The 25,979-nt window shown below is 35.0% G+C and overlaps 2 protein-coding genes across 2 annotated transcripts in view; one reads left to right on the top strand and one right to left on the bottom strand.

Annotated features, from left to right (window-relative positions):
- Nucleotides 1-86: 86 nt before the first annotated feature.
- Nucleotides 87-18,358, bottom strand: armc3 (armadillo repeat containing 3). Its single transcript, XM_056450762.1, has 17 exons — nucleotides 18,287-18,358; nucleotides 16,113-16,230; nucleotides 15,852-15,977; nucleotides 15,695-15,763; nucleotides 13,266-13,441; nucleotides 12,635-12,829; nucleotides 12,276-12,459; nucleotides 8,932-9,084; nucleotides 8,718-8,826; nucleotides 6,171-6,420; nucleotides 5,842-5,978; nucleotides 3,904-4,072; nucleotides 3,697-3,797; nucleotides 1,570-1,668; nucleotides 1,289-1,486; nucleotides 1,054-1,216; nucleotides 87-384 (listed from the first exon to the last, which is right to left on the bottom strand). Exons 1-17 carry the CDS (start codon nucleotides 18,332-18,334, stop codon nucleotides 184-186), a joined length of 2,496 nt encoding a protein of 831 aa, XP_056306737.1. The 5' UTR covers nucleotides 18,335-18,358; the 3' UTR covers nucleotides 87-183.
- Nucleotides 18,359-20,125: 1,767 nt separating this feature from the next.
- pip4k2aa (phosphatidylinositol-5-phosphate 4-kinase, type II, alpha a) overlaps nucleotides 20,126-25,979 on the top strand; it is a 52,738-nt gene continuing 46,884 nt past the window's right edge. Inside the window, exon 1 of the mRNA XM_056450364.1 lies at nucleotides 20,126-20,998. Within this exon, the coding sequence (XP_056306339.1) occupies nucleotides 20,858-20,998 (141 nt within the window). The 5' untranslated portion in view covers nucleotides 20,126-20,857. The remainder of the gene's footprint in view (nucleotides 20,999-25,979) is intronic.

Raw genomic sequence — 25,979 nt, 5'->3', positions numbered from 1 at the left:
CTGACTTGACCACAAATCACAGCATTTTGTATCTCCCGTCGTTTTATATCAAGGGAATACTTTATTTGGATTTAATTCAAATTTCGTTTTACAGAGTATAATTTATATATTGTCAAATTATTGACTTTATCCCACCCCTCTTAGTTTCCCTATAGACAAACACACACACAAAACATATCTGCATTAAATGGTCTGATATATTAGGGCTGCTTGTGAGTTGCTTTTTATGAGGTTTCCAGGTTGATGCATGAGGTCTATGATATAGCTTTCAGGCTGAGAATAACCATAAGTTTTCTTTGGACCCATAATGAGAATTTCATTCCAGGCACGGTTGTATTCTCCTCTGATGAGACTACAGCTCAGCCCAATCCGGTCAGCAAGAACCTAAAACGAATTGAAATTAATCTGTTAAAAACAACTGTCTAAAGTCATCTGTTGTAACTGAAGCAGCATTTGTTTTTCAACCGCCATCTTTATGGAGACATCATTTGTAGTTCAAATTTAAATGTAAGTCAGTGTCAGGTCATTTTTATACACAGTCAGGCAGAAAGATCCTGCCAAATCCCAGCAGGCACAGGACGTCAACATGTCAGATAGATGTTGTACCCCAATGTCTTGAGGACATGGCATTTTGTTTGGAAATGAAAATTGGGTTGATGTCAGAACTCAATGTCAGGCTGAAGTCAATGTCCAACCTTAAATCAACCAAATATTAAAGTCTAATGATGTTACAGCTTGACATTGTGTGGACGTTACCACTATGACGTTTATCAGACGTTGGATTTTGGTAGCATCCCTGACAAATAAATGTCAGTATTTGACGTCAAAATGACGTTTAAGATGTTGGTTCAACGTTGGATTTTGGTCACTTTCTAACACAACCTAAAATCAACTAAATATCAACGTTATTGGATGTCAAAAAAACATTGTCCTTAGACGCTGGCTAGACATTGAATTTTGGTCACCTGACGTCACGACCTAAGTCTAACCTAATATTAATGTCTTATGACATTGGGTGCCTGCTGGGATAGCACACAAGTATGCATACATTACCTTAAAAAGTAATGCTCTGTGAAAGTATGTGCCCTTTTTAATCTTTCCAATGAGAACGATGTTGGAACAGGCTTCAAACTTCAGCTCGCTAATGTGGAGCTCCCACAGAAAGTCATGAAGCTTCTGTGGCTCAACCCGACCGCCCATTGCATCACATACTAACCTAAGAGAAACTCACATCATTTGTCATATTTCAGCCATGTGGATGATAAATATGGGATGATGAAAAACTCACATGGCCAAAGCTGTATACATTTTGACCTCATCCTGAAGTGGCATTATGGATTCTGCAGCCTCTTTGACAAGATTGTGAAATGCAGCATCATACGGCAAACTCCACGTTTCTTCCACCATCATCTCTTGCTGTGGTTTACACTCATCCTCTTCTTTCTTTTTCTCATCTTCCTCTTTGTGACCTTTTGCCTTTGTTTTACTTGAAAAAAAAAGAAAGATGAGTCCAGGAAAATGGTTTACAGGAAACCCATTTATAAATATACACAGCTTACACACACAAACCTTGGTGTTTTGCTGCTTCTTTTGCCGCTCAAAACAGAGGAGGAGGGAGTTTCTGTTGGACTGTCTTGCTTACCTTCCTCTGGTCCTTTGGTAATAAATCTAAAGTAGAATAAATGATGAGGTATTTTTATACTTAAAAAGATTAAACAAAAATAAAAATTGACTTATTATTTTTGGTATTATACATAAATGGAGAATTTGGAGGAAAATATTCCAGGATTGGGTCAAACTATCAGTCTAATTTATAGAAAAAATATGTATGATAGGAATTTGTGCGATCCGTGAGATTCAACCACTATGACAATTGACCTTAATTTCTTGAATGTGATCGCACGTTTAAGTCACTTAAAAATAATTCACACAACTAACAAGTTTCATTTTCAGAAAAAATTCATTAATATGAATTCTTTACACATAAACAATTTTAGCTGAAAACTTTCCATATGTAGGCTAGATTTTGGACCATCAAAGCCCCACACACTTGGATTACAAAATCCTCCAAGATCTTCATCTCTCCTTAGTCAGATACATATTGGATGGCTTTTCCTTTAACTTCCAGTATGGACAAAAAATAAACTCCTTCACAAACATATCCTAGAGCTCTGAATCAAATAACCTTTGTGTTCACTTGGCATTGATGTCTAGAACTCTGTCCACAAACGCCAAGATCAAAACAAACACAAAAATATAAAAGCGGTCAAGTAATGTTCTGTTTGTAATTAAGAATCTTTAAATGCAATTAACTTGTATTAAGCATAAATTGGGTTGCTTGAGCCTCAGTGGCAGCATTCCCAATTCTCCTGTGGAAGCTCTAGGCAAGCTTCTCGAGCCAATGCAGGCAAAAGAATTTCCCTCCCCCAGGGGGGAAATCCATCTATCTACATCTATCTGTTGCGCAACAGAGGTATTTAATATTCAAGTGTGCTGCTGGAGAACTAATGCTGTGGAATAGGACGGCCTCTGAAAGCCTTTATTCTCCACAAAGAACTTGTTTTCTCTCTAAAATGAGATTAGGGAAGAGATCTAAATACTGGTCAAAAAAGATGTTTGATTAAAAATGCCCAAAAATGACTTGAAATACACAAATTTAGCACTATTTTTGATCCTGGATTACAGTCTATCATTAGTGTAGTTTTTTTATTGAGATTTGTAAAAACCTGATATCCGATTTTCCGATTTCAGAGGTTGCCACAACGGAATGAAACACCAACTATTCCAGCATATGTTTTTTTATGCAGCTAACTACTGAGCCACTGTCCCATGCTATATTTAATATATATATATATATATATATATATATATATATATATATATATATATATATATATATATAGGGTGAGACAGTGGCACAGTAGGTAGTGCTGTCGCCTCACAGCAAGCAAGAAGGTCACTGGTTTGAGCCTCGGCTGGGTCAGTTGGCATTTCTGTGTGGAGTTTGCATGTTCTCCCTGCCTTCACGTGGGTTTCCTCCGGGTGCTCCGGTTTCCCCCACAGTCCAAAACATGCGGTACAGGTGAATTGGGAAGGCTAAATTGTCCATAGTGTATGAGTGTGAGCGAGTGTGTATGGATGTTTCCCAGAGATGGGTTGCAGCTGGAAGGGCATCCGCTGCGTAAAACATGTGCTGGATAAGTTGGTGGTTCATTTCGCTGTGGCGACCCCGGATTAATAAAGGGACTAAGTTGAAAAGAAAATGAATGAATATATATATATATATATATATATATATATATATATATATATATATATATATATATATATATATATATATACACACATACATCTCGGCAGAGATATAACTATTTTAATATCAAATCTGTGTAAAAAAATGTAAATACTGAGAAATTCCCTTTCCAAATGAAGTGCTTATCAATGAACATTACTAATCAGAAATTGAGTTTTGATATATTTACTGTAGGACATTTTTAAAATATCTTCATAGAACATTTGAATGATTTTTGGTATAAAAGGAAAATCAATTTGGACCCATACACATTGTATTTTAGGCTACTGGCAAAAATAAGACTTGTTTAGTGGTCCGGGGTCATATTTGAGAAGTTGTCTGGTACAATGTTTTGTGCAAGTTTTGTGTGATAAAGTAGTTTTTGACCCTTGGCCTTAACATACTGATTCTGAGGATTCCCATTAACGGCAATAGTGGCTCGATGCTGGTTGACCACTTGTTTTGATATATCCTCTAATACAGGGAACTGATGACCCATTCTTATCTACAGGAGGAAGACAAAACAAGAGAAAAGAGAGTGACTGATTGATTTGTGCAGCCTTTGAGATTGAAGATTTAGTTTTGCTCTTGAGAAATGTTCACATTCAGACCTGTCCAGGGTCATAGAAGCCATCAGTGGTAATATCGCTGGATGACAGGTGTCCAGTCAAACTATACTTCAACGATAGATTGCTGTCCATAAGCTTCTGTAGTGCCAGCTGACTGAATTTGTTGCTACGATGTGATGACAGGTTGATTTCCTGGAGGATCTCTAGAGCTCTGTAAGATTGATGAGAACAATGCCAAATGACTGAACAATCAATGAGCTGACCCGTTAAGAGCTGGAACACCTAACAGAATGAATCTCTCAAAAACTGTCAGGAATATACAGTGCATCCAGAAAGTATTCATAGGGCTTTACTTTTCCAAATTTTTTTATGTTACAGCCTTATTCCAAAAAGGATTAAATTCATGTATTTCCTCAAAATTCTACACACAATACCCCATAATGACAATGTGAAAAAAAGATTTTATGAAATTTATTAAAAATAAAAAACCTGAAAAATCACATGTACATCAGTATTCACAGCCTTTGCTGTGAAGCTTGAGCTCAGGTACATTCTGTTTCCACTGATCATTCTTGAGATGTTTGCAGCAATGTACAGAGACATCCTGAATGAAAACCTGCTACAGAATGCTCTTAACCTAACACAGGGGTGACGGTTCATCTTCCAGCAGGACAATGACCCAAAGCACACCGCCAAAATATCAATGGAGTGGCTTCACAACAACTCGGTGAATGTCCTTGAGTGGCCCAGCCAGAGCCCAGACCTAAATCCTATTGAACATCTCTGGAGAGATCTGAAAATGGCTGTACACGGTCGCTTCCCATCCAACCTGATAGAGCTTGAGAGGTACTGCAAAGAGGAATAGGCAAACATTCCCAAAGACATGTGTACCAAGCTTGTGGCATCATATTCAAAAAGACTTGAGGCTGTCAAAAGTTGCATCAACAAAGTATTGAGCAAAGGCTGTGAATACTTATGTGCATGTGATTTTGCACTGTAATTGCCCCAAAAAGAGAGAGACTAACAAAATTAAGCCTATTTTAGAACTTTATTTGTAGGAGTATTATTACACTGCATTTCCCAGTTATCGTTTGCAGTAATATGAAATTAGGGAAAGTTTGATTGTTTTAATTATTAACTATTCTTATATGATGTTGGCATTTGTTTTATTGCTTTTGATTGATTTAAAATGAATAGCAAATCAATAGCAGTACAACAGATGCTTAAGAATAGTTCAGATTATATAAAAACTAATATTTAATTAAATACAAAAAAGAATTATTGTGATTAGATAGATTTGACAGAATAATATCAGTTACCATATTTAATATCACATTACCAAGAGGAAGAAGACCGTATGAAAGAATGCATTTTCTTCAACATGTTTGGCACTTGTGATCTGCTGCCATCTTCTGGTTTTATTTTCACAGTTCATTCTCCATATGTGGTCAACGTCCTGGTAAGAATCCTTTTTTAATGTTCAAATAAAAGGCTGATGCACATGCTAAAGTGTTATACAGTGGCCATTTTATTAGGTACATTTAATGTTTGATTCTAATCATCACATGGTAGCATTTCATGTTCAAGATGATCTGCTGAAATTTAAAGGGATTCACCTAAAATTAAAAATTTACTCACTCTTTACTCACCTGGATATAGTTCCAAACCTTTTTGAGTTTCTTTATCCTGTTGAACACAAAAGAAGATATTTGGAGAAAGCTGAAAACCTATATTGACTTCTATAGCAGGAAAAACAAACAGCCTACTATGAAAGTTATTTGTTGAAAGCTTCCAGCTTTCTTCAGAATATCTTCTTTTGAGTTCAACAGAGGAATGAAACTCATAAAGGTTTAGAAATATAGGGTGAGAGAATGAGGTCAGAATTTTCATTTTTGGACAAATTTTCCTAATAAATTAAGCATCAGAATGAGAAAGAAGATTTTAGTGACTTTTAACTGTAAAAATCTCTCTCATACTTACCCGACATTGCACAATTCTAGGGCTGTTATTTCATCGTTTGCACACACACTAATTGCCCAGGAAGCATTTCTGCGAATTTCAGCATTGATCGATTTGAGCAGCTGAACTAAAGCCGACAGCCCTCCAACATTTCTCAGCTGCATGTAAAGAAAACAGCAAAACAATCACCAGAAATGACACATAATGCACTGCATAACAATATCCATTTACGCCCTTCACACCCCTGACCCAGAAAAAAGTGTGTTTGTCCAGCGCTCAGTTAGCTGATAAGCTGTGGTGATTGTGTAGACCTTTGAAATGGACTCTTTGTGCAGTGCACTGCTTGTTACCTCCTGCCTGGCCTCTGCATCACAGGTCAGTGAAGCCACAGCCTGCGTTGCACTGATGAGAATGTTGTTATCAGTGGAGTGAAGCAGCTCCACCAATGCTGGCATGGCTTCATGGGACAGAATGCTTTTACGCAGATCCTCCTGCGATGCCATGTTTGTCAAGGCCGATGCCGCATGCACAGCTGCTCCAGTGCAGCTGTCTTGCAGCTGTCGCACCAACAGCCTGTCTCCTTCTGCATCGTATATAGCACTGAAAACGGGGACAAAGAAAGGTGAAAAGTGTCATTCTGCACTATATAATCTTGACCAGGGCCTGACCAAATCTGAAGACTTTTTGGCCATTTCTGCACAGACTTTAGGAAAGAATCTACAGATTTATGCAGAATGAGTATAGTGACTTAAAACTTTCATTCATTCATTCAGCTTAGTTCCTTATTTATTAGGGGTGACCACAGCGGAATGAACCGCCAACTATTCCAGCATATGTTTTTCACAGCAAATGCCCTTCTAGCCGCAACCCAGTACTGGGAAACACTTTTACATTCACACACACATACACTAAAGCCAATTTTGTTTACCCAATTCACCTATAGCGCATGTCTTTGGACTGTGGGGGAAACCGGAGCACCCGGAGGAAACCCACACGAACACGGGGAGAACATGCAAACTCCACACAAAACTCCACTCAAACCAGTGACCTTCTTGCTGTGAGGCGACAGTGCTAACCTCTGAGCCACCGTGCCACCAGACTAAAGCCTTAATACATAGGTCTCAAACTTTTGCTTCAACCCTAATCAAACACAGCTGATCTAGTAGTGTCTAGTAGTCTTGAACACCTTGATTAGTTTGATCAGCTGTGTTCAATTAGGGTTGGAGCAAAACCGTGCAGAGCTGCGGCCCTCGGGGAATTGAGTTTGAGACCTATGACATAATACATAAAATTAAAAACAAATTATTTAATGTTTACCATGCAAATACATTTTTAGTAAACAAAGCTATAGGAAGTCTCTCGTGTAATATATATAATATAAATAATAATATAAAAGACAGAAAATCTTAATTTATAAACTGGATTGTACATAAACCTTCCCATACCTTCAGTAATATTACTTAAATCAATATAAAAACTGAATAAATATATATTTACACACATTTACATAAGTAAATAAATAGACTCAATGATTTCTGCAAGCACAAATTCTGTGTGGGTCTAAAAATGACTCACTAAGCATTAAGATTGTTGCTTTTGGTCAGGTTAATCAAGGCCTCTGCTGCAGCCTTTCTTAATTCACTTCCAAAAGTGTGCAGAGCTCTTAATCTTGCAGCTTCATAATATTCTGATTAAACCACTGAAGGCACGTTGACTGTTTTAAGGATGTTTTTTGGTATCTTTCTGGATTTTGATTTCACCTAAAATTACTTAATTTGTGCTTTGAAGATGAACTAATGTCTCAGGGGATTGAAAAAACATAAAGGTTAGTAATTAATAACAGAATTGATATTTTTGGGTGAACTATCCTTTAAAATTACAGTAGGTGATTGTCTTCAGAAACATGTTTTGTTGTGCTGGTTGAAAGTCTCTTCACATTTCAATAGTAATGAATAAAGTAAATGATCTAAATGAATTTATATGTATTTTTATATTCTGGGTAAGGCATAAAACTAAAAGATATTCATCCAATTAAAAATTGTCAGACCTATAATTTCCAAAATTCTGATAAGTAGCCCAAACTGTATGTCAACAAATGTAGATTTGTACATCTGCGCACCTCTGTTTTCGCAGATCCACCATTAGCGCGTGCACGTGCAGACATCGGCAAATGCTGAATCAAACATTTTAAAAATCCTGAATCAATATTGGAGTTACTTTTGCATGCTGGAGAAAGGACGACACTATGGTAATGTTTTAAAACATAAGGGACTTTTTACAGCATTGAAAATGTAGATTTTTATTTAGTTTTACAACAAAACATAAGTAAATAGCACCTAATATTCTGCCTAGCCTGCTTTACTGAGCTGAAGTTGGTTTTATATTCACATTGGTTAATTGTTGAACAATGACAACCTGTGACGCGCTCCTTATATTGTTTACCATGCTACTTTGAATATTCAGTCTAAAATAGCATGTAATTATGGCTTAGCAATAAGTGTAATTCCTGCACCCCGCTGGCCAAGCACTAAGCATACAGTAATCGCTTTAGGGCAAAGCAACCGAAAACGTGCTAGATATAATACTGTTTACCGTTCAGAATTGTAGTATAATAAAGTACTATAAAGTTTTCCAACTGGTGAATGACATCATCTAGTGGGTCTCTGTCATCTTTATTGAGTGCGTTCGTGATTTCAGGTGGCATGGCTTTGGACAGCAGGGATATGGGAAGGGATTGTGTTTCAAGCATATTATGCTAATTGGTTAGCATTTAGGCAGATCCCCTACTTTTAAGACAAATGTATAGAGAATATACCAATAGCATGTAACCAGGGATGTACATCTCAAAACTACATTTCTGTGGGCACAGATTGTGTGTGGGCCTAATAATGACTCACTAAGCATTGAGATTGTTGCTGTTGGTCAGGCTGGACAAGGCCTCTGCTGCGGCCGTTCTTAATTCACTTCCTTCACTGTTCAGAAGCTGCACGATGGGTCTGATTGCATCTGAAATGCATACAAGCAATTGAATGATACAAAAAGGGTGATAATGTTAACTGAATTGAAAAGGGAAATAAAACAAGTCTGGAAACTTGATGTAAATGCAATTACCCAGACATCTGAATGTGTCTCTGCTGGAGAGGTTTTGACTCACTGTTGCCACAGCCTGGCACACAGCCATGCGTACACTTTCATTCTCCTGCATGAGAAGGTCAGTGAGAGTTTTTTCTATGTTCCGCTCATGCAGAATTTTTCTGTTCTCACCTTTATGACAGAAAAAAATTGTAAATAAAAGAGAAAATTATACTGTAAAATCTCTTTTTGAAAGAACAATTTCTACCATTATACAGTGTTAAAATGATAATTCACCAATGCATTTATATTCTGCTATTAATTACTCACCCTCATGCCACAAAGCCCTGAGACGGTCTGGTCTTTGGAATACAAATGAAGTTATTTTAGGTGAAGTCTGAGATCTCCTTCATCCTCCATAGAAAGTAACAGACCCGACTCATTCAGAAAGCTACCAAAAAATATCCTCAATACAGACCACATGTCTACAATAGAGCTCAAATTAAACAGTTCTTAAACAGAGGTTCTACTAATTGGCACTCCTACCAATGTTAACGAATGTAATGATTTTAAACTCTCTGTTGGTGATCTTCAAGTGTCTCCCTCTACCCAGGTGCGCAGACTTAGGGTGCTTATTGATTGATGCACAGCTTAGTTTTAACTCACACTTCAAACACTTGACTAAAATAGCCTTCTTTCACCTACGTAACGTTGCGTGGATTAGACCTTTTTTTATCACGGCCTGATGCGGAAAGGCTTATCCATGCCTTTATCACATCACGTCTTGACTTCTGTAACTCACTCTTCGGGGGCCTATCAGCAAGCTCTCTGAGACGTTTACAGTACATTCAAAATTCTGCTGCACGGGTTTTAACACATACTTCCCTGGCTTCCTGTTAAAACACGTATTGATTTTAAGACTCTGATTTTAACATACAAAGCAGTGCATGGGCTAGCACTTGACTACATTTGTGACCTGGTAACTCTGGTCACTCCCACCCGCAGTCTTCGTTCTTCATCTGCAATCTTGCTGTATCAGCCACGCTGTAAACTGAAGACTATGGGTGGTCGTGCTTTTTCGCACAGTGCGCCTAAGTTATGGAATGACCTACCGACCAGCATCAGGAATGCTGTTTCTCTGGAATGTTTTAAGAAACTTATTAAGACTCACCTTTTTACCGTTGCTTTTAACTTAGATTGATTAATTTTGGTAATTTTATCATCTAATTGTTTTGAATCGTTCATATTTTATTGTGGTCTTTATATTTTTTAACTGTTTTTATTGTTCTGCTTTGTTTGCCTTGTATCTCTGTTAGTGCTTTGGCACTGAGAAAAGCGCATTATTATTATTATTATTATTATTATTATTATTATTATTATTATTATTATTATTATTATTATTACTATTATTATTACTATCATTATTATTATTATTATTATTATTATTATTATTATTATTATTATTATTACTATCATTATTATTATTATTATTATTATTATTATTTCAATGGTTCAACATTTTCTCCTCAGTGTCAGTATAGGGCACGTGTTCACAGTACTGCTGTGCTCTTTATGCATGCCGTGCTGCTAAGGTATACCTCAAAGGAAGTCACACATGGGCATCCAGGGTGCACATCAGTGCACAGAGCTTTTTATGGGCACACAAATTTATTCTTTTAGTTTTACAATATTCCAATTGGTCCACAAGACAATTGGACTTTTTTGGATGTCATTTTGAATGATTTGAGTCATTTGAGGATGATGGAGCTCTTGGATTTCATCTAAATATTTAATGTGCTGTGCTCTGAAGATAAACAAAGGTCTCAGGGGATCGGAAAGACATGAAAGTGAGTAATTAATTTCTGAATCGAAATTTTTGGGTGAACTATCCCTTTAAGACAAAATGTGCAGACAATGTTCTATTAGCATGTAACCAAGGATATACACCTGAAAACTACACTCATGTGCCCCTAGACTAGTACTAAAATACCCCCTTTTAAAGGAGGGAATGTTAGTACAATTATGTACTCTTGATAAACCAATATGTCATTCTAAGTTAATAATACATTCTGTTAAGATTTAACATATATAATCTTGTAAAAAGGAATTTAAAGTGTATAAATCACACCTTAGGTACCTTGGAGATAAGTGTACATTAGATTCTTGAGGCAGTTTATGTACCATAAAAATATAAATAAAATTTAAATATTGCTAATTATCTAGTTTTAAGGTATTAATTCAGGTAAAAGGTAAAAACACGTAAATAAAAGTTGAGGTCAATATTATTATCCCCTTAAGAATTGGTCCTAGAAGGGGTGTTTATAAGACAAAACCTTTATATATGAAACCTTTATAATCATTCATTTGAATATTCATTCATTAATTTTTTTTTCGGCTTAGTCCCTTTATTAATCCGGGGTCGTCACAGTGGAATGAACCGCCAACTTATCCAGCACATGTTTTACGAAGCGGATGCCTTTCCATAAAATGAGATTTTATGCATGCTTATGACAACTGTTATTTTATGTCATTTGCTCAGTTATGTCCGTTTAAAGGCAAAGTTGACATTGTTTGTTGTTGGACAAATTGACATAAATAAATCATAACCTGTTTTGTCTTTGTCACGACAACTTGACATTAGCAAGACAACAAAACATTGTTTTGATTGGCTATAGAACAAACTGCTGTTGTCTAATGATTTGCCTAATAAACCTAACTTGCCTAATTAATCTAATTAACCTACAGTAGTTTAGCCTTTAAATGGAACTTTAAGCTGTAATACTAATATCTTGCAAAATAACTAGCAAAATATTTGTACTGTCATTACGGCAAAGACAAAAGAAGCTAGCTAATATTACATGTATATTAGCATTATGTTTAAAATGTGTTGAAAAATCTATTGAAAGCACTTGGGAAATTTGGTATCACTTTATTTTGACGTATTTGTTGAAGTTAAGTTACACTGCATCTATATGCCAACTAATTCTCAATCGATTATAAGTAGACTGTTAGGTTGGGGTTAGGGTTAGGGTTAGTGTAAGTTGACATGTACTTGCAAAGTTTCTTATAGTCTGTTAAATGTCTGTTAAAGGAGCAGTATCAGCACATATTAAGCAGACAGTCTACTGATACTCAAATGATTAGTAATTGGCTTTTAGTCAAATAATATTAACTTTTAGTCAACAAAATGGGCTGTAGGGACCATCAAAATAAAGTGTTACCTAAAATTTAACCGTAGGGCTAATCAGTTTGCCTTATAATAATTATTTAAAAAATAATTATCCTATATATATTGATATGGGCTAAATATGACATAATTTTTGCGTGATAGTGTATAAGACACAAATAGTCATTTGTCAAAAAAGATTTTTCTGTGAACATACTGCTCTGTGCCATCTTGGCTACTGCTTTGACTGCATTTGCCTGCACTTCAGCCACTGTGGATGTGCCAACACACTGCAGTAGTTGTTCCAGGCCCCCCATCGTCTGAAAAAGCTGCATGGACTGAGTGTCCTCCAGACAGTTCAAGATGACCCTGAGAGCCATTTCATGCAGGTCACTAAACTCCTGTCGGGCAAGATAAAACACATCTGCCAATCACATGCTTCATGATTTCCACTGAATTGCTTAAATGGTCCTTAACCTGCATGCAGACGTAGGATTTTACTAGTAATGTATGTGACTAAGGAGCGGATTTGAAAAGTGTTCATATGAATAATTGAGATGAGTATAATTAGCCTACTTTCATCGCCACAACCTCCAGGATTCTCTCAAAGCCCTGTACATTCCTGAAGGCCACACAGGTTTCGGTGTCAGTAGTGATTTTCTCTATAGTGCGCAGTGCAAGTTGCTGAATGACTGGGAACTCTGAGCGCAGCAGGTCCAGAAGTGGAGGGAGTCCATTCAGACGCTGCACAGCCGCTCTATTCTGGACGTCCTGAGTTTACACAGAGAGCACAAATAATTGATTTGAAATGTGTCCTTCTGGAATACAAAGAATTCTGCTTTTAAAGGCACAGTTCACCAAAAATCTCCTAAACAGTTCCAAACTTTTTTTCGTTGAACAAAAAAAAAGATATTTTGAAGAATGTTAGAAACTGGTAACCACTGACATCTATAGTAAGAAAAAATAATTAGTTCTTAAATTACAAAACATTCTAACATTAAATTACTAACATTAAATTACTTAAAAACATTCTTAAAAAATCCTAAGTTTTTGTTCAACTTTTTGTGTAAACTATCCCTTTAAAGCTGACCAAATATCTATGATGTTATTTAAAACACAACCGATATTAAAACCATTCTGACAAATGTCTTTTAGTCTAAAATCACAGCAGCCTTTCTGACTGACTCTGACTGTTCTGTTGTCTTACCTGCACTAGATTAAAGATGCACTCCACTGAGTTTTTCTTCACATCTGGATCTGGGCTGGACAATAGCTGAATAAGAGGTTCAAGTCCATTGCTGTCAAATATCTGGATCTTGTAGGAGAAGTCCACTGACAATGATGTCAAACACAATGTGGCAAATTCATGGACCATAACATTCTCTGAGGAACAGATGGTGGCAGGTTAGGTGTGTGGACAAAAAATCAAACATTTACATACAAATAATTAAAGCAAGGTAAATATAAAGCAAAACTGCGTTAGACATCAAGGCTTATTTTCAGAGAATGTGTACGTTATTAAATACTTTTTTTCCCAGAGTGATATAATTTTGTTGTATCTAAATAATAATTAAAATTTTCATTCATTCATTTTCTTTTCAGCTTAGTCCCTTTATTAATCTGGGGTCGGCACAGTGGAATGAACCGCTAACTTATCCAGCATCTGTTTTACGCAGCAGAACCCATCTCTGGGAAACATCCCAATTCACCTGTACCACATGTCTTTGGACTGTGGGGGAAACCGGAGAACCCGGAGGAAACCCACGCGAACGCAGGGAGAACATACAAACTCCACACAGAGACACCAACTGACCCAGCCGAGGCTCAAACCAGCAACCTTCCTACTGTGAGGCGACAGCACTAACCTACTGTGTCACTGCATCGCCTAATTTAAATTTAAATAATAATAATAAACAATAATAATAATCACTAATAATAATCATCATATATTTTAATATATAATAATATTATTCTACTAGTGTATAATCATAATAGTATTTATTATTATTTATTATTTATTATTATTTATCTCCCTCCTCTTTTTTAAGGTGGATGGATGGATGTAAAAGAATTATACTTTTTACACAATAAAAATATTAATAGATGTAATATAATGTACCATTATTGTTATTACTAGTGCTTGTTGTTGTTGTGGTTGCCGCTGTTGTATACCATATTTTATAAAATAAATATGAATACAATAAATTATAATAGTTAATATTTTAACTAGGATAGGAAAGATAATTATATACAGGGTACACCACAAGTCAAAAGTTGGGGTCAGTTTTTTTTCATGTTTTATTTTTTTAAGAAAATTATTCTGTTCATCAAGGTGGCATTTATTAAATGTTGTTAAAATTGTTAAATACTTATTTATTAAATATTTATTTATTACTTATTGTATGCAGTTTCAAATGAAATTATTACTCCAGTCATTATTACTATTATTATTATTATTATTATTATTATTATCATTATTATTATTATTATTATTATTATTATTATTATTATTATTATTATTAGAGTGATTTCTGAATGATCATGTGACTTTGAATACTGGAGTAATAAAGCTGAAAATTCATCTTTTAACTCACTGGAATAACTTATACAATTTTATTATAAACTACCTTTTAACAGTTATTTTATAGTGGAATAACATTACACAATTTTACAATTTATATATATATATATATATATTGAAGTTGAAGTACTTGAAGAACTATTAAATATATAGTTAAAGTCAGAGTTACTAGCCCACTTTGAAATTTGTTTCTTTTTTAAAATTCCCCAAATGATGTTTAACAGATCAAGAAAATTTTCACAGTAGGTCTGATCATAGTTTTTCTTCTGGAGAAAGTGTTATTTGTTTTATTTCAGCTAGAATAAAAGCAGTTTTAAATTTTTTTTAATTCATTTCAAGGTCAAAATTATTAGCCCCTTTAAGCTAATTTTTTTAGAACAAACCTACAAACCTAGAACAAAGCTACAGAACAAACCATCATTATACAACAACTTGCCTAATTACCTTAACCTGCGTAGTTAACCTAATTATACTAGTTAACCCTTTAAATGTCACTTCAAGCTGTATCGAAGTGTTTTGAAAAAATATCAAGTAAAATATTATTTACTGTTATCATGGCAAAGATAAAATAAATCAGTTATAAGAAATAAGTTATTAAAAATATTATGTTTAGAAATGTGTTGAAAAAATCTTCTCTCCGTTAAACAGAAATTGGGGAAAATAATAAACAGGGGGGTTAATAATTCAGGGGGGCTAATAATTCTGACTTCAACTATATATATATATATATATATATATATATATATATATATATATATATATATATATATATATATATATATATATATATATATATATATATATATATATATACAGAGAATATTTATTCATTCATTTTCTTATCGGCTTTGTCTCTTTATTAATCAGGGGTCGCCACAGCGTAATGAACAGCCAACTTATCCAGCATATGTTTTACGTAGCGGATGCCCTTCCAGCTGCAACCCATCACTGGGAATAAAGGGTACATTCTTTATCTTTAATTTATAGATGGATGCATGGATAGATAAATGCACACTCAATTTGAAAATGAAAAAAAGAAGAAGCTTTAGCAGTACCTTCAGGAGACAGTTTGCTGATTATTGCAGGTATCACATCCAGACACTTCAAGCGCTTTTTAACTTCATCTGTTCAAATATGACAACTAAAATTAGTACTATATTGCTAAACATCTTTTGATTTTTCTTGCTGTGCCTATTTTTACACCCTACGTACTGTTAGAAGCCATGACAGCCAAAGCCATGACAGCATTCCTGCGCACAATCTTGTCTTCATGAGATATGAGGTGAGAAAGGGGTTCAATCGCTCCCAAACACATCAAACAAGTCTTATTCTCATCACCTAAAAATAGCAGCAGACAGCAAAAACACACAGAGAGAAATCAATGAAGTAATACCACATGAGGGAACACAGTGGACACTTACCTCTGCAAAATTCTCAATGACCTCAGTTTGTAAGACTAGATGACACTGTTACCTTTTTCTGCAAATTTGTGGATGGCCTCGCAAGCTTTGGCCAGCACTTCTTCTTCAGGAGAGCTGAGCATCAGAACTGCTGTTGCTGCAGTTTTGCTTTCGATGGGTAAAGGGTCGAACTAGAAGGATTATATGTGAATTGTATTAAAATGTTAGAATATAGGATATGAAGTCATATTTTCATGAAATGAGTGTACCTATTTTTTAGATCTTAGTATGTTTTTGGTGAAGTACTGGTATTTATTTAGGGCAGTAGTACTACTTTAGACACACTGAAAAAAATGAAAATATTTGTAAATTACTCACTATATTTCGGCTTAGTTCCCCATTTATCAGGAGTTACCACAGTGGAATGGACCACCAATTATTCTGGCATATGTCCAGCTACAGCCCTTCATAAATGACTGTTTTCCATAATTTGTGATGTTTTTTTTTTGTTTATGCTCTTGAATTGCATTATGGGACCTTGATTTTTCCTCCAACAACTTTTGATATTGAAAAGTTTAAAAAACTGTCTTTTATTGATATTATTAATCATAATTTGAAGTCATACATATTCTGTATCGGTGTGGTTAATTACAGTACAAAAAATGGTAATAAATTGGCAGTATTTTTCTGTTATTTTACAGAATTAATTCTCTATAGATTATTTGATATACAATATATTGTTTTAAAATCTCAATAAAATTTACACTCAACATTTTTTACACTGCACAGGTGAGTTTTGTAACAAGCAAAGTCAACAGAGCAGAGATAAAGGTCTTATAAAGCAACTCATAACTGTAAATAAATGGAAAAAAAGTGAATCACAAAATACTAAACCAGTTAGTTCTTATTACTACTTGCACTTATTTCTTTAGTGATTAGTAGCTATTTTGTTGTTACTTGTTACTAACAAATATGTAGTTACTTAAAAAAGTACTTAAAATAAGAATTGTGTCGGCGTGAATAGCCTGACATATTCAATTGCACTGACGAGCTCACGGTGACCTGAGTTTGATTCCCAGCTCAAGGTCCTTTGCTGATCTTTCCCCTCTCTCTGCTCCCAATACTTTACTGCCTGAAATCTCTACTGTCCTTTCATAATAAAAGGTGAAAAACCCTTAAAACAAACTGTTTTTAAAGTAATGGCAAAAGATATCAAACGAATAAGTCATAATATATATTTAATAGTTATATGCATAATGTTTAAGTACTAGAATAGAACTATTACCTAACATAATAATTATGCAAAAATTTAAAACGAGCATATATTTTATAGTTAAAAGGTATCCAATAAATTAGTAGTATATAACACAAGTACATAATGATTAAATACTAGCACCAATAAAAGGTAGTAGGCTACTATTATATAATATATGCTGTTATATTAAAAAATTTAGTAGTATCCAGGAATAAGTACTGGTCCCTAAAGAATATTTTCTAGCATCTAGCATAGTTATAGTGCTCAGCATATATAAGTACACCCCTCTCAAATTTGTCTTTTAAATTCATATTTTAACAGTAAGCTATACAATATTATATTTGTGCATGTACATTAGATTAGTCAGTACTGAAGCCAAATCTGGAGCTTATCTAACAAAATAACTTACAATAATGGTCCAAACACTAGTACACCCAAATTTATGTTATAGAAAAATATTAAACACAAATTTTAAAAAGAGGAAAAATCAAGGAGAAGCAAACAAAATTGAAAATTTTGTTGAAATTTTGTAGGTTGCATTTTTGTATGTGCAATATTTAAGCTTAAATTTAATTGTATTATCTTTTAATTTCTAAATATGTTTGGTGACTAAAATATTATCTTAATAAATCTATCTGTTTAATAAATCTGCTTTGTTGAAATGCATCAAAATACGTTGCCTATATTCACAGAGAAATGGCTAAAATATTAATGCGTACTCAATTATGCTGAGCACTGTACAACGTTATTGAAAATGTACTATTGCAAAATAAAGTATAAGTACAAGAATCTAAAGAATAAAACACTGTAATAAAATGAATATGTAGGCCTTACTTTACTAGTACCACTTCATAGAAAGGATAATTGTATCTAAAAAAGAAGTACTAGTAGCATGAAAATAAACATGTATGTTTTATTGATTCAATGTTAAAACGGTCTGCCATAGCGAGGAAGTCATGCAAAATCTCAAGGGTCAAGAAATACGCTCTCACCACATCTTTCGGGCATGTCTCAGCCTCTTTTTTGACTTTTTTCCCCATCTAGACGACGAACACTGCACACTACATGCCAGAAGGTACAATGTATCATAAACGAAGAAAGAACATCTCCCAACAAGATGAGAATAATATAAAAAAATATATAAACATGTATAACGTTAAGCACTTTATTTTATAAATTAGCACAAAATTTACGTTACCTGTGCTTCACCGACAGTGTGTTTCTGTTTAGCTTGCTGCTGTTGCTAGGTGACATATTTAATTTCCTGCGTCACCTGTAGGTGGGGCAAGAATCACTTGATTCATACTCTGTCATTTATTTATTTATTTACTTATTAGTTTAAAATATGCCGGTCATGGACCGTTAGGTGGCTCTGACGTAATACTTTATTAAATTATACACAAATGGAATTATTGAAGAAATGAGAAAGCATGAAATAATGGTCCTTATTAAATAAACAACATGTTTTTTTTGTTGATAATATATCCCCATTGAACATCAAATATGCAATGATATATTGTTTCTATGTGATATATCAGCCATTTCAATTACTTACTTGAGGTTCTAGACGTTGTGGGTTATATTTGTGGATTTGCGTAAATTAGCTAATAGCCTAAATCAATTAATCTGTCTATTCATTTATATTTATGCCATGAATATTGTTTTTGATGTAATAATTTAATCGATTATATACACAATTAAAATAACGGACATGAGCAATATCAAAACAAAAGTTTTATAGTACATCGGTTCATGTAAATCAGTGCCACCTTCATAAAACATGCAATTTTATATTCGTTCTTTGTGACATATCACTCTATTTAATGTCTTATTTGTGATTCTAGATTAATTAAATGTAATTTAAATGTTATTTATATATCTATTTATTTGTTACTTAGTTTGTTTATTAAACTGTTTCTCATGCGTGTCCAGAGTGGTTTATAAAATTGCTAAAATTATGCACAAAATAATTAAATTAATAAAATATGTAAAAATTCTAAAACTAAACCAATAAAAGAACAACAAACACGTAAGCTTTAATATGGCAGATAGCTATTAATCAACAATCAATCTCAAATGTACTTGATCTGTAAACTTAGAATAGCAGCAGTTAGCGAAAGAGCCCTGGACGCTCTGGATGAGGATCATGCCCAGGCTCGTGGACAACAGCAGCATTTCCTCCCACTCCACAACATGGCTGGAATGAGGAGCATGTTCAGCAGTGGGTGATCTTGCTCGGTGGAACAGGGAGCGCCACAGTAATTTGTGCTATAAAATTGCAGAACACAGACACAGCATAACTTAAGCTAGGGGGTTTCAGCCTCTTATGTTATGGACCCCCGAATATGAAAATCAAGTTTTATTATATTAACTTCAATTATATATGTATATTTTTTGTTTTATTAAAAAAATCTGATTATTTGTTTTTGCATTATTATTTATCTATAATTAATATATTTTATATGTTTATAAATTATGTAAATCTATATTTTCTTTAGGCCTACTTGAGTATTTATTTTATACAAAAGTTTTTATTCATCTTAATAACATTTCTATTTTTTATTTAACTTTTTTCTTCTATTTTATAAAATAAATTATTTAATTATTATTTTTATTTTTATTATTTGAAATTTTCATAATTGTTTTTTTAAACAGGGACCCCTTATTTAAGTACGTTAAAATAAATATATCTGCCATTGTTCTTTTAAACAAGAAATCTTTCTATTTTTTGATTAGTCGCAGCCATTTATCCTTTTTTATTATTTATTATTTCAAATATGTGTGTATGTGTGTGTGTCAGTGTGCGTATGTGCGCGCGCGCTCGTGTGTGTAGCTGTCAGTCCGTCAGTTGGGCAGTGCGGGTGAGCCGGATACGCCAACTTCAAGCAATATCGCAGACAAAATTCACACCGATTTCGGACTCGGACACCTTCCACACTCGGAATACTGGCTTCGTCTAAAAATAAACACCTTTTCGGGGCAGACAAGCGGCAGAGAAAGAAAGTGGGAGTGGGATTTTGCTTGAGACATATTTGAAGGGTTGTAGGCTTAGCCTGACTGGGGCGAGCTAGCATGCTAATGGAGCAGCGCCGCAGTGGATGCCTCTCCACCCGCTGTTTTTTCCTCAAATTACACTGACGCCGTTCAGATTACAATTTTTATTCGTTTCCAGCGGTTTCCGTCAGTATTTCTTCTAATTTACCTTAAACGGGGTGTTAAGGGGGGCTGGCTTGGGAGGCTAGCTAGTTAGCAAGTAAGGAAGGCTTACTGATGAAGTCTTAAGGGGATTTTGCTTTTTACGGATGAGAACTTACAAATAACACCGCGTTTTGCTCTTAACTTTCATGTTATATGTAACGGGAGACTGTTTAGCGCATCTGGCGAGTTATTCTTCTGTCTAGAGAGCTAATAACGTTAGTTGAGTTGGTACAGCTAGCTGGCTGCGGTTAGCTACCTGAACGTTATGCCAAATTATATTTTACTAAAAGACAGTTAGGACACCACTAGCTTAATTAAAGCACTTGTCACTGTGTGATAGTTAATTTATTGTTATACAACAAACAATGGCCTCGGCTAGTAACACTGTCTCATCGTTTGCGAGCAAAACAAAAACGAAGAAGAAACACTTCGTGGCTCAGAAAGTGAAGCTGTTTCGTGCCAGCGACCCTCTGCTCAGTGTTCTCATGTGGGGAATTAACCATTCGGTGAGTGAAATCTGCAGTCTTTTCTTTGTGTTTGCGTCCCTTATTGATCAGTGCATTACAATTAAGAGGGAAGGAGAAGTTCAGGGTGTCTTTAAACCCACAATGGGCACAATCTGTTTGGTACATGCACTACATGATCATCAGAGGGCTGCTTTGATTCTTTTCTGTTGCTTAACCTCCAGTTTAATGGATAACATTTTGTTTTGCTCCTTGAAACAGTTGCATATTCTTATGTGTTTATAGGAAGTTCAACAGTTATAAAACAATTGCAAAAATGAGGTTAAGTTATTAATTTACTCTCCAGATATCTATGATGATTTATTTATTTTTAAGTTGAACATTCAAGACGATTGTAAGATTGCAAAGTCAACATATACTGCCACTTTTAGGGTGTGCGTGTGTGTGTATATATATATATATATATATATATATATATATATATATATATATATATATATATATATATATATACACCCTAAAAGTGGCAGTATAAGTTGACTTTACAATCTTGCAAAACAAAACTAATTCCTCATAGTGCATGGAGGACTTAGGAAGTGAAACTGTTGGTCTGTGCAAGAAACCAAACATTATTTTTAATGTTATTAACTTTTTATTAATATTTTGCCAAGTGTGTTCGAAACTTTGTCACACAATGATGTGTGTGTGCACAAACTCTGAGCTTGCACTGTTTGTTTACATCTTATATAGGCTGTAGGCTTGCACCATTCAGGATAAGTACATGCAACCCTTTTGATGAACAATACAACACAGCCGTCCTCAATATCTATTGTAAATGTACTGTTGTAAACTTCTGTGCGAATTTGTGCCTGCACATCCATCATGTATGTGATGATGATGATGGATGGATGCCAAGATGCTTATTCTCTAGATTGTCGTGAGTCAGGATTGTTTTCTAAAACTGAATGAAGGTTAATATTGCAAGTATTGTTTAGTTTCTTGCCCAGAGCCAATGTATTATAGCGAGCCACAAGTGTTGTATTTTTCTTCTTTACTTTCAACCATTGACTTAATTTGTAAGAATCACCACAGTTTTTGGCTGAAATATTCTTTAAAGTTTTTTTTTAAAAAGTCACATACATTTTGGATGGCCTGAGGGTGAGTAAATTGACAGCAACTTTTCATTTCTGGATGATATATCCTTTTAAGGCTGTACTGCCTGTCAAATGACATCTTCCTACATGACCAATTTTATTGGAAACAAGTTTTAAGTCTTCATATTTTTGGTATGTAATGAATCTCATTTTAAAGGTTTCTATGTCCTTTTAAGTGCATGCAAAGAAGTTGCAAAATAATATCTGTATCACTAGTGGAGTTGTGGGTGAGTAATCATTTCCTGTTGGAAGTTTTGGTTGCAAGATGATAAGCTTAGAGGCTTGCTGAAGCAAGACTCATCTCAGCTGACTACTGACTGTTTTACTGGTTGCAACATTTAGCTGTCTTGCTCCTGTATTCGTATTTGGGTATACAGTTTTAAATTATTTATATTTGTTGGGGACCTGTTTGACTACTTTGAGATGATGCACAGCAGTATTTTGTCATTACAGAAATCAGAAACATTCAGATAGCCCATATACATTTTGAATGACAGGCGGTCGCCCCTTCAGCTGTTTCTGATGTTGCACTGAATGAGCTGTCACAAACCAATCATACTGCATTCTTTTAGTGTTCAACATAAAGCTTTCTTTAAATGTCATTCTTTAGAGTTACATCTTGTTTTCAGTTTTGTTCTTTTTCTACACTGTCTGGTGACATTTTCCAAATGTTTAGATGTCTGAGACATTAAATTTTGTTATTTTCCAGTCACACATACCATTCTTAAGGGTCATTTTCTGCTTTATTTGTATATTTACAGAGGATAAATGTAGCCTACATGGATGGTTGACATTTAAGAAAATGTTCCAACAGACAAGGCATGAAAATAACATGGCTATTTGTATTATACTTAAGGCCTCTTGTCAAAGCATATCCTTACCAGCCTGTCACAAGAAAAAAGAAAAACAAATGTAGGAAAGTAAGGGTAAAATTCTTCATCATCATTCTGTGCGCAGGTATGTAAAAATGAAATATACTCATTCTTGATAATACACCATTTCATTTTATATTAAATATTAAATTATTTACTGTCAGATGGGTAAAATCTAGTGGTTTTACCACAGTGTTATATCATATTAGTCTTTTAATATGTCAACAAGTAATTCTTTAGGTAATGAACTGTTGTTTATTTGAATGCAATTGATTTTCATGGTTTAAAAAAATGAATGCTGAATGTTTTGTAGTGATAGATTTCTTTTGCATTTTGTGACCTATTTAAATGTGTTATTAAAAACACAAAAAGATACTTTTGGAAAATGGTTAGCACCTGTATGAATGAAATTTACATTTTGATTAAAGCTAAATAAACACATTAAAATGTAATTAAGTTTAAACCGAGTTTGAAATGTAAAGAAAATGCATAGATGAATCTTTCACAATAACATGCATTTAAACGAAAGAGCAAATTTCCATTTCAAGCTGAACATAAGCTGAAAAGGTTTGTATTATGTAAAAGTGTTAAACCACAGCGGCGTGTTAGGTTGTTTTGCATGATATAAACATCAACAGAGAGCTGTGGTGCTTTGTGCCATGGGTCATAGCGGAGGTCAGTTCTTGGTCTTGCAGGACTGGAATGGAATTGGAAAGAGGGGGAGGCCAAAAATCACAAGAGACAAGCGGAGAACAGATCCCTCCTTATCTGTGACAGCCCCATCAGTTAAAATCATTGACTGCCACTGACCACAGCTAACGACGCTAATACATTTCTGAAGGCCTCAAATGGGGCCTTGAAACCTAAGACTGGAAATTTTAGATATCAAGCTACTCATGTGGTCAAGAAAGTTGAGGGTGGAGTAGTTGGTGCAGCTCTCTGGTGCTTACTCTGCTAATGAATCATGCATGCAGCTGCAGGCCCTCACTGAGCTCAGACTACTAAACAGAAAAGCAGCAGCTCTTGACCACTAAGGACCACAATGCTTGAATTTGATTAGCAAACCAGTGAATGGGGAATATAATGTAACCCTATTCGATCTCGTATTAAGGAGCATCTCGGCTTTTGTCTGTCTAAATTGTGTATGCATTGAAATTGACATGAGAATAATGCTAATAAAGAGGATATTGAAATGATTACAAAAGCAAACAGGCAGTGGGAAGTGGTTGTTTTATTCACTCATGGCTGTTGCATTACCCTCCCCGGTCTGCTTACTCAGTACAGGTCTTTACGCTCTCTTAATCTCTTTATCTCTTACTTTTCTCTTTGTTAAGCCTTCCAAGCTTCCCAGACTCTCCCACCCTGACCAAGAGTTGCTCTGTCTATGTCTGGATTGCATAAGGAGTTTCTAAAAATACTTAAGATACAGCAGCCGATCTGTGGCAATGGGAAAATAGACACACTATTTTATTTTTACACCGCCTAAGGCAAATGCTGATCGTCTTCAAAATCTTTAAAGCTCAAATCTGAACGCTTTGATTAGATGCTTTTTACATGTTCTTCTCGGTAACGTGCATTTCTGCTCAACTGCTTGCGGGATGCTATTTGCAATTTTCTTTGCTGTAGGCGTATCAGGTTCAACTAAAATTGTCATGTTACTTATCTGTGTAGCCTTACTAGTAAGAGAAGATAAACCAAAACTATCTGTTCATTCTGTTCTTTATTACCTATCAGCACCTATACACAAATTTAGTGTGCCTGAGTTTGTTATTCGTAGGAGGGCAGCGCAGGTGAATGACCTGGATAACAGATTTACTTCAACCTTAAGTTGTAGAGGATCAACACTGAGCTCTGATTTGATCACGCACATCCTAACCGCTACCTTCCAAACAACCTTCAGAAGATATTTATTTATTTTTTCCAATAAAGGCCTAACAATAAGTAGACACTACTAGTAGTAGTCGCTACTGTCGCAATCAGTTTAATTTCGTAAGTTTAATTTGCCTCGACTATTTGTCAATTGCGTGCAAATAAAAAAAAAATCAAGACATTATTTGTGCTTTTAAGCTTTTAAATGCTATCTTCTCTGTGATGTCGTAAACACCCTATTGCTTTTCTGTTCCTCTTATCTGATTGGATGTTGTGAGCATGTTATTTTTTTTCGCAACCTGGTAACAACCAGTACAGCGAAGAGACGGCAACATGGCTAAAAGAAAACGTCTGTTTCTAACGTCTTGGAAGCAGACATTTACACAAATACAACACGACGAAAAAAATAAACTGATGTTTTGCACAGTTTGCCGTCAGTTTGGCAGGTCAGCCCCCTTTTGCTTTGCAGTAAAATACCTGCATATTTTCCATACTGCTATTTTTGTTTGCATGACATTTGGGATTTTGCTCATTATACATTTATTAAAATTTTTAAGATATTTAAATTCTAAATTCACAGACGTTATAGTTCACATATTATTTAAAATATGTGGGTAAAGGCTGATTTATGATTTATACTTCTCCTTTAAGCGCCCGCATTTGCTTCAGCGCAGCCTTCGCGTGGTCTCATCGCCCTCGCCGTGGCTGTCGTTGACGCGCACCTCTCAAAATGTAACTACACGTCATAACGATGCATAGGGCAAGCTCTGTAGCTTGGTCGGCTTGGTAGCGCTGAAGAGTGTGAGTGGGACCGAGCACTGCGCAAACCTGTTGGAGTGAGTGTTTACAAGTGTCGTCCTGTGAAGGTGCTCCAGATGGAAAGTTTTGTTTTGAGTTTACCTTATGATTAAAGACGTTGCACGTCTGCTGGTTCCCGCCTTAGAATGAGCAAGTTTTAGCTACTTGTACTTGTACTCGACACAGAGGAACATAAAAACCTACTGCCAGCTAGTGTTGTGGAAGTGTTATTGCAGAGCAACAGAAACAGTGCGCAGAAGTACAAAGGCACGGGAACGCGCAAGGCATGTGCCATGGGAAAAAATCCTTTGCGTTGAACCCTGCAATAAA

This window comes from Danio aesculapii, chromosome 24 (assembly GCF_903798145.1).
Source record: "Danio aesculapii chromosome 24, fDanAes4.1, whole genome shotgun sequence".
NCBI lineage: Eukaryota > Metazoa > Chordata > Actinopteri > Cypriniformes > Danionidae > Danio > Danio aesculapii.
The sequence above is the reverse complement of the archived record's forward strand: the minus strand, read 5'-3'. Positions and strand labels throughout refer to the sequence as shown.